Consider the following 10,445-nt stretch of genomic DNA (forward strand, 5'->3'; position numbering starts at 1 on the left):
GACAAGCCCTTCATCCCTGGGATCATTCTTGTCAATCTCCTCTGGACCCCTTCCAACGCCAGCACATCAATCCTTAGATATGGGGCCAAAACTGCTCACAATGTTCCAAATATAGTCTGGCCAGAGCCTTACATAGCCTCAGCACATTTCTGCTCTTGCATTCTAACCTTCTGGAAATGAATGTTAACATTGTATTTGCCTTCCTAACTGCCAAATGAACCTGCTTATTAACCTTAAGGAATTCTGAACTAAGATTCCCAAGTCTCTTTCTGCTACACATTTCTGAAGCGTTTTCCCATTTAGAAAATAGTCTATACCTCTATTCTTTACCAAAGTGCATAACCTCACACTTTCCACACATTATATTTCATATGCCATTTCTTTGCCCATTCTCCTAGTCTGTCTAAGGCTTTCTGCAGCCTCCCCACTTCCCCAACATTACTCGCCCCTCTACCTGCCTTTGGAAGGTCTGCAAACCTAGGAATAATGCTCTCAGTTGCTTCGCCCACATTTTTAATGTATAACCTGAATAGTTGTGATCCCAACATGGACCCCTGCAGAACTCAACTTGTTACCAGCTGCCATTTTGAAAAAGACACACTTATCCCTACTCTGTCTCCTGCTAGTCAGCCAATCCTCTGTCCATGCCAGTACCTTGCCCCTAACACCATGGGCTCTTGTCTTATTTGACATCCTTTTGTGCAGCACTTTGTCAAAGACCTTCTGGAAATCGAAACAGATCACATCCACTGGCTCTCCTTTGTCTAACTTGCTTGTTACCTCCTCGAAGAATTCTAACAGATTTGTCAGGCATGGCCTCCCTTGACAAAGCCATGCTGGTTCAGCCTTATTTTACCTTGCATTTTCAAGTACTCTGCAATCTCAATCTTAACAATGGACTCTAAAATATTACGAACAACTGTGGTCAGGATAACCGGCCTATAGTTTCCTGTCTTCTGTCTCCCTCCCTTCTTAAACAGAAACCTTTTATGAGCCATTTATAGTCATCTGGGACCTTCCTTGACGACAGTGATTCCTGACAGATCAGAACCAATGCCTCTACAATCTCCTCAGCTATCGCCCTCACAACAGTAGTGTGTAGTATATCTGTTCTGGATGATTTACGCACTTTCAGACCTTTCAGCTTCCCCGGCATCTTCTCCTTAGTGATGGCCATCACACTCACCTCTGCCTCCTGACTCTCTTGAAATCGCTGGTGTCTTCCACCATGGAAACGGATGCAAAGTACCTATTCAGTTTTTCTGCCATTTCTTTGTTTCTTTTTACTACTTCTCCAACCTTATGTTCCCACGATCCAAAGTCCACTCTTGCAATCTTCTTTTATAATTCTAGCCAGCTTATTCATATTTCATCTTCTCCCCCTCATTTTTTTTATTGTCCTCTGCAGGTTTTTAAACGCTTCCCAATCCTCTGACTCCTCACTAACCTTCACCACATTGTGTGCTTTTCCTTTTGCTTTTATGCTGTCCCTGACTTCTCTTGTCAGCCACGGTTGCCTCATCCTCCCCTTAGTATCCTCCTTCGTCCGTGAGATGAATGTCTGCTGTGCCTCCTGAATTAGTCTTAGAAATTCCTGCCATTGCTGCTCTACCATCTTTCCTGCTAGGCTCCCCTTCCAATTTCCTCTGGCCAGCTTCTCCCTCATGTGTTTGTAGTTACCTTTACTCAGTTGTAATACCACTGCATCTGATTCTAGCTTCTTCCTCTTAAACTGCAAGGTGAATTCGATCATATTATTGTCATTGCCCTCTGGGGGTTTTTCACCTTAACTTCCCAATCAAGTCTGCTCATTACATATCTCTAAATCCAGAAGTGTCTGTTCCCCTAGTGAACTCTACCACAAGCTGCTCCAAAAGAAAATCTCGTAGACATTCCACCTACTCCTTTTCTTGAATTCCACTACCATGCTGATCTTCCCAGTTCACCTTGATTATTGCAACAGTGTCTTTTTACATGCCTTTTCTATTTCCGGATTTATTTTCTTCCCCACATGCTGACTTCTGCTAGGAGGCTTCTACACAACTCCCATCAGGGTCTTGCTTTTGCTGTTCCTCAACTCTACCAACATAGATTCCATGCCTTCTGACTCTATACTGAGTTAATTTCATTTCTTACTAATGAGGCAACCCTGTCCCTTCTGCCCTTCCTTTAGATAGGACATGTGCCCTTGAATGTTTAGTTCCCACCCCTGATCCTCTTGCAGACATATCTCTAATATCCACAACACTGCACCTGCTGTGTGTTGATACCCACATCATCATTCCTGACAATTTCAATACACACGACAAGCTCACATACCTTGTTTCGTGTACTGCCTGCATTTAAGTACAATGCTCTTAGTCCTACGTTTACTAACCCCCTTCTTGTAGTTGTCCCTTCATCTGCTAAACCTGAAGTTAGTTATAGCCATTTACATATTCTCTGTATTTTGACATGTTCTGTGAGCTTTAATAACCTCTACCAAGCCCTCCCCCATTTTAACATTTTCAATCATTTTGCATGCAACCGAACTCTTCCACCAAGTCAGCCCCATCTATAGCCCTAGTTATGCAATCAGCCAGGGCTTGGTCCCAGTATGAGCGTTCCATCGGAACAGCTCCCTCCTTCCCCAGTAATGGTGTCAATGCCCTTGAATTTGAAACCATTTTCTCACATCAATCTTTGAGCCTCACTTCTTTAATCTTGTTGTCTCTATGCCAAGTTGCTCATGACTCAGGTAGTAATCCAGTGATTATTACCTTTTTAGCTCTGCTTTTAAATTTAGCCCCCAGCTTCTCATATTCTCTCAGCAGAACCTCCTTCCTCTTTCTGCATATATCATTGGCACCTATGTGGACAACGACAACTGGATCATTCCCCTCCCACTCCAGGTTCCTCTACAGCCCAGATGAGAGATCCTGAATCCTTGCACCAGGCAAGCAACACAGCATTGAGACTTGCGATCCTGGCCATAGAGAAGAGTGTCTATTCCCTGACTATATTATCCCCAGTTTGAAATACATTTCTCTTTTCTGACCCCTTTTGAATGGCTCCTTATACCAGTGCTACAGTCAATTTGCTCATTCCCCCTACAGGCCCCACTCTCATTCACACAGGCAGCAAGAATCTCAAACCTGTTAAGTCAAGCTCCAGAACAGAGAGCCCTTCAGCACTACTGCCTGGATCCCTCTAACTGCCTCACTGGTAGGCACAGCCTCTGCTCCCTGATCAAAGGGTGTGACTACCACCTGAAACATGTGTCCAAGAAACTTTTCCCCCTCCCTGAGGTGTCACAGTGTTCGAAGCTCAGACTCCAGCTCATAAACTCTGAGCTGGAGTTCCTCAGGCAACAATACTTGCTACAGATGTGATCACTATGAACTACAACGGGGACCACCAGCTCCCATATCATGTAGTTACAACACGTCGCCTGGCTTGGCATGTCTTTTAATTCTTGGTTCTTTGTTTGATTTTTAAAATTTCACACTTGCCTTTTCGTTTGTAGCCTGTAAATATTTCCTCTATTTACTTTCAATCTGAAAGTAACATAGAATACAGTCAAACTAGTAGCTAGCAGCAACCAGTGAACTTCCCGTTTTACCTGTGATGCCACTCTTTTGTGTTGGGCCGCTGATCGTGGACTTCAATTTATCCTATTTTTAAAAACCTTTCAAATTATTAACCAAAAAAAAAGCAGCAAAAAACACTTCTTCCCCTGTGCAACAAATTCTTACATTGCCTCCAAATTCCCCGAACTATATTTGTCACCCAGGATGTTATCGCTTTCTTGACCATGCGAAGCTTACTGATTTTATTTTACAGATAAAGTAAAATTGCTTTTTTCTTTTGAATATTTCTTCGAAAGCCATGTGACTGAAGATGTTTTAATAAAATAAACTAGCAACCCAATCAATGAAGAAAAACAACTCATGAACTACACTCAGAATTAGACCAGATTCCTTGGAAACAGGCCCAACAAGTCCACACAGACCCTCCAAAGAGCAACCCACCCAGACCCATCTCCCTCTGACTAATGCACCTAACACTGTGGGCAATTTAGCATGGCCAATTCACCTAATCTGCACATCTTTGGATTGTGGGAAGAAACCAGAGCACCTGGAGGAAACCCACGCAGACACAGGGAGAATCTGCAAACTCCACACAGACAGTCACCTGAGGCGGGAATCAAACCCCAGCACCTACAGTTGTGAGGCAGCAGTGCTAACCGCTGAGCTACCACGCCAACTGAAGTCTGCCACTCAGAAGAGGTTCTACCTTAGGTTTCTAGTTAACCCTGTGTCATGTACCTTGCGAGGAATAGAGGGGAAAAAAGGATCAGCAGAACCATATTCAAATTATACACAAAAACTACATCCGCAGAGAGCAACATAATAGCACTTATGCCATGCTTTGTGGGGCACTTCTGTGTTTAGAGGCTGTTTCTATTCTCAAGGCACATTATTTATGTGCACTTATGGGTCTCACTAACCATTGAGAGCTTTAGCTGAGCCACAGAGAACATGTACAGGTCTCCTTCGTCAAACTTTGTAATGTCCAACATTCTTTAATGGAAGCTTAAATGAAAATTTCAAAAAAGACTGGGCCAGATGAATGCTAAACAATTAACCCTTTGAATGTATGTACTATTTTGCATTCAACCTTCCTTTTACATCAAATGCAAATTGTTGCCATTAGCAAGGTTAGCAAATAAAAGTACATTTAGCCTATTAATGCAAATGTTACAAAGTATCACATGACCACACAATGAAAAAGTCATAGGCTTTCTACTACAGAATTCAATCTTTCATAGTGCATTGGTTTTCCATCTCCCAGCTTATACCACCGTCATCAAATGACAGAATGTTTTTGGTGCAGGAGGCCATTTGGTCTCTTATGTCTGCACTGGCTCTTGGAAATTTGTGCTGTATCTCACAAAGAAATCTTAAAACCTTGCAGTTCAGTAATCAAAATCTAATGTAAAATTTAATTATTTGATTCTGAGCTCAATTGCAAAATAAAGGCTTTGGTACACTTTCCTAGGCAACAACAAAATCATATATGCAGCTTTTTTCAAAGAAAAACATTATTTCAACAAAATGTAGGTAAATTGAACCTGAAGTTCAAGTTAACAATGGACTCATATTGACTCACAAAACTATAGTTTTCTTCTTAAGTAATTATTTTGTTTTTATTCAATAACAGAAGTATGGTTTTAGCTGTACAATATGCTCTATACCACTGTTAATGAGAAAAAAAATCTGCTGCAGCAAATGGCATTCATTGTAGCAAAAATCTGATCACACTGCTGACCTAATTAGCAATCCAAGGTCAAATATTCAGGTATATGTAATTTTCAAAAAATTAGACACTTCTAATTAAAATTGCAATCAACAATGCACACAATATTCATTCAGCAAACCACTTGGAAAAAGGTCAAGTTTGGAAATATATATTAGTACAGAAGTGTAAAGCTGCTGCTACATGGTTATGCTGAGACAATATTAGCAATTTCACAAAAACAACAAGAGAGGATTCCAAAATGATGCACCCAACCTCAAAGCCAAGGTGTTAAGTTTTCAAGGAATCTTCAATTAAAACAAGGAGCCTCATGACCCCGAATAATGCATTAATGGAATCCTTGCATTCTTAACATGTTTTCTGAAACATACTTGAAAGTAGTATTTTATCATCCATCTATAGGGAATACATACAGACAACTTTGATGTGCATTAAACTCTTTTCCAGTGTATACATTTATCATTAAATTAGCAAATGACAGCTGATTCCAAACAACTAATTAGCTTTATATCCCAAGGCAAATGCTTACCTTGAATACACAGAAATTTGTTTAGCTCATTCTTTTAAATCATTTATGTATAATTATGTTTGCTGGTCACAATTGAATTTATAATTTAACGCTAAGGTGAAATACAGATTAAAATACCAGTAAGTGTTGCAAAGCTACATGTTGATATAAGTCAGACTTTATAATTCAGACCCCAGACTGACAGGTGGCTTTATTAATCATATTTTGTTTTGGTTTGGTTTTAACAAAATAGTCTCTCACTGAAACATAAGCACACAATGCTGTAGATTGTTTCAATAATACAACAGAAGTTAATTAACAAAATGAAGATAACATAGAATAAACTGAACTATTACTAATAACATAAATTCAAAAGATTTTAAGCACACGGGAAAAACAAAATCCCATCAATCCTAAAATATTCCTTCAGAAATTGAAACAACAGCTTTTGTACAGTACCCAAAGCCACCACTCATACTTAAACTAGAGTCCCTGACTCCAAAACCTCAAGAGGTTTAAGTCACTTGCGACTTTAATTTCTAGTCTGAAACTGCTGACAGCTTTTCCCTGGAGTTATTATTAACCTGAGCTTAAACGTACTCAGTTTTAAATAACCTCTTCAGGGTTTATACCAACACCCCTGATCTCGGAGCAACAATTACTCTTTACACTCAAATAATCTGATTTGCTAGATAACTTTCCATTCTCAAAAGCACTGGCTTATCAAGATATCTTCATCCAAGGCTTAGTAGAACTGCTCAACACTCAATGTAATATTAAAAAACAAATTCTGCTATGGGTGATTCCTTTAAACTTAGAAAATACAACCAGAAATCCCAAACAACTTTGACCCTCCATTATTTACCTAGTTGGTTCATAAAACAAAACAACATAAACAAAAATCCATTTGTGGTGCATAAAAGCCCATTAATTATAAATTTAAGCCCAAAGAACAGTTTTAAATCACCACAGCTATGGAAATGCTTACAAGCAATGTTCCCTCTAAGCTGCATATGTGCAGCCCCTCTAATATTCCGTGCACAGCAACCAATGACAGCACGCCAATCGCAGCATTGACTTCTGATTCTGGAAGTCGCTACTACGCACGGCCCTTAGAGACCTGCACAGTCAGAAAGAGAATTACAGGGAATGTTGCTGACAAGCTATTAACTAACTTGAGACCTACAGAAAATCAACAAGTTACTAATTCAAAACCCTAGTTTACAATATATGATATTAAAATATCCACAAATCACTTTCTCTAATGTTAATACATTAAATAAAGTAGAGACAGGAAAATCTGAATATCTATTTATTAACTTAGTAATGGCTAGAAATTATTAAATCAACCAATCTTATTTATAGTATGGTTTAAGATAATTTTACACAGCTTGCATAGACCCTTGGAGAACAATGTCTGAACAAAGCTTACTTTACCCAATACTGTTGCTAAGTTTAAGTCTTGCCAGAGGTCCAAGGGCCAAGAGTCCCACTGGCAAAGTTGGAATATTTGCCAGTTAAATATTTAATTGGAAACTGAATCGCTCAAGAATCAGTGCGGTTTCTGACACAAGTCAACACACCATTGTTTATTGCATCCTTTGTATCTAATGTTAAAAAGACAGGTTGCTCCCTTTTCCAATATAAATAAAGCTTTAAAATAAACTCAATAACCTGTACAGTTTCAGTCACCTCAAACTGATAAATGAAGGAAAATTTGAGCATCCATTATCACAGGTATGAATCAATGGCGCAGACTCAATGGGCCGAAGGGCCTTTTTCTGTGATCTGTGAGTCTGTGTTATAATTCTTACAGTTCAGTTTACTCTTACAGTCAATACCTTCTCCTATGTTATAAATCTATACTTATGCTCTGAACAATCAAAACAGTTTAACAGGTCCCAACTACTATACTTACAGGTGCAACAATCTTTCCAGTCTGTCCAACCTGCAAATCGTTGGGTACAAATCCAGCATCTACTGCAGCTCGAGAAGCACCAACTGCACAAAGTGAAAAATATGAACTAAGTGTTTCATTTCAGGCCTTAAAATCTGGTGAGTGGATGATAAAAATACTCTCAAAAAATTACATCAACTCACAAATATATTTGAATAAGAAATCAAGATTCAAAATTATAGTGGTGTCAAAACAAATTAATCTATCCACAAAACTCAGGAGGAAAAGAGAAAAGCGTCATGCTGCAGTAAATGTCAGTCCAGTAGCATGAGCCACCACAAGCCTCCGGATTCTTGTGCCATTTTGTAGGCTAAGTAGCCATTTTGGTACTGATGTAAAAGCACATAATGATTCACCTGTCTCAACCATTGAATGATGCAACTTAGAGCTGCTACAGGGAGCAATTTACCTGTTTTCCTTGTCTTCGCTAATGCAAGTCAATAATTATGACAAATTATTGGACCACCCAATTATACTTATTTCAACTGTGAAAAGCTACAAACTAACAAGACACACCTTAAGCCAATAATTTTATGTTGCAAAATCAGCAACTACTATTAATGAGAAATTAAGTTTATCTAACAAAAGGAGAACAAAAAATTAATCAAACAAAACACCCACCTGCAGCATGCAATTTATCTGCGAGGTCATACAACAACTTGAAGTTTTCTCCGCTTCTTAATCCACGGCCTAATAAACATTATAAGAATGATGTCAGCTATTTAAAGTGAATATAAACAGTCTATAAAGAGCTGCTATTCGGCTTTAATTATCAGTGGTCGATCAGTACCTGGCTATCTTGAACACCTGGGAGAAAATGAGGACCTCGGATGTTGGAGAGTCAAAGTCAAAAAGTGTGGTGCAGGTAAAGCACAATAGGTCAGGCTGCATCCGAGGAGCAGGAAAGTTTTGGGCATAAGCCCTTCATCAGGAATGTCGACTTGCTTGCCCCTCAGATGCTGCCTGATCTGCTGTGCATTTCTAGCACCACACTTCTTGACTCTGTCTTCAATATCTGGCTATCCTAAATGTCCTAAAGCTGAATCACATAGTGTGGGACTGGAGCCACACACAGATGATACTGGGAATGAGGAGGCAATTATTCTCTTTGAAGAAGGCTATTGAAAAGATTTGGGAATTTACAACAATCCAGCAAATTTCATATTCATTTTTTTTCTTACGCTAGGCCACAAATAACTAGAGCTATTAAGTTCAATTTCACAACTTGCCATAGAGGTACTTGCCCAAAACCATTAAGGTGCCATTTCTTACCACTGTGAAACTGAATTCAATTCATCAGTTAGCCAATGGATTAGTGTCAGAAATGATGACCTTGAAAATTATCTAAATGTCTAAAAAAAAATTTGGTTTGCAAGAACTTTCAGTGAAAGGACAAAAATAGGCAATGCAAGAAATACTTAGCAAGCTCGCAACGAAATAAAGGTCATTAACCTGAAATGCTAACTCCATTTCTCTCCATAGATGGTGTGCAAACTGCTAAGTATTTCCAGCACTGCTTTTATTTCGGATTTCCAACACCTAGAACATTTTGCTTTCAGGCAAAGGAAGCTGTCACACTTGCCTGAACAGCCCTGACATAATTCTGGTTCCACACTATTTTGTTGGCATTAATGTTCCCTGAAGCAGTCTAGCAGGCTATGTAATTGTTAAAGAAATTTGGGATGAATAGTAAACTTATCCACAACAAATAAAACACACTATTATAGTGATGGAAACAAAAAAAAACTCAAGATATATTTAACCTCAAAGACGTTTCACACCAAGTTCATACTAGCCCAACTACCCTTTTTTTAATTCACTTGTGGAACATGGACCTTGCTGGTTGAGCCAGCATTTATTGGCTGTCCTTAGTTACCCTTCAGTAGGTGGTAATGAGTTGATATTAAAAGAGAAATTACTGGAAATACTCAGAGTAAGGGTGAGAAAGAAGGTTCATCAACCTGAAACATCACCATTGATTTTCCCTCCATGGATGCTGTCTGACATGCTGAATGTTTCCAGCATTTTCAGCTTTTATTTCATTCAACCAGCATGTGAAGCATTGTATTTGCACTAATTATCTACCTATTTTACAGAGAAGTGAATGAAAGAGCAAGAATGGGCGCAGGCTATATCTAAATGTTCTTTGCCATTATTCATTTATTTGAATATAATTATTTATCTGATAACACAACCTTGAACTCTGCAATTAGAGCCCTTAGCTGAGCACACCAAAGGCTCTCACGTAATTCTCTTCCCACAACTACAGAGATGGGTAATGGGGAGGTGAAAATCTATAACGACACAAGAGAGCTGCTCTCAGGAGAACACCTCTAGATCCTTCAAATTTATAAATTGTGTAAGATTTCTGTTGGTATTTCACAATTAGTAATACAATCCAATATTGGCTCTTATGACTTTGTTACAAGAAACTCTGAATTTATTAAAGGTATAACTTGCTCTCACTATTCCCTATTTGGGTAATAAATGCGTGGGAAATCATGTCTCACAAACTTGATTGAGTTTTTTGAAGAAGTAACAAAGATGATTGATAAGGGCAGAGCAGTAGATGTGATCTATATGGACTTCAGTAAGGCATTCGACAAGGTTCCCCATGGGAGACTGATTAGCAAGGTTAGATCTCATGGAATACAGGGAGAACTAGCCATTTGGATACAGAAC

General features: G+C 39.0%; 1 protein-coding gene across 2 annotated transcripts in view; it reads right to left on the minus strand.

Moving 5' to 3' along the window:
- etfa (electron transfer flavoprotein subunit alpha) overlaps positions 1 to 10,445 on the minus strand; it is a 70,364-nt gene that overhangs the window by 28,198 nt on the left and 31,721 nt on the right. For both annotated transcript variants that reach the window (XM_043680379.1, XM_043680380.1), the window contains exons 8-9: positions 8,385 to 8,453; positions 7,725 to 7,807 (exon numbers count right to left, since the gene is read on the minus strand). In XM_043680379.1, the coding sequence (XP_043536314.1) occupies positions 7,725 to 7,807; positions 8,385 to 8,453 (152 nt within the window). The remainder of the gene's footprint in view (positions 1 to 7,724; positions 7,808 to 8,384; positions 8,454 to 10,445) is intronic.

The sequence above is a fragment of the Chiloscyllium plagiosum genome, chromosome 40 (assembly GCF_004010195.1).
Source record: "Chiloscyllium plagiosum isolate BGI_BamShark_2017 chromosome 40, ASM401019v2, whole genome shotgun sequence".
Taxonomy (NCBI): Eukaryota; Metazoa; Chordata; class Chondrichthyes; order Orectolobiformes; family Hemiscylliidae; genus Chiloscyllium; species Chiloscyllium plagiosum.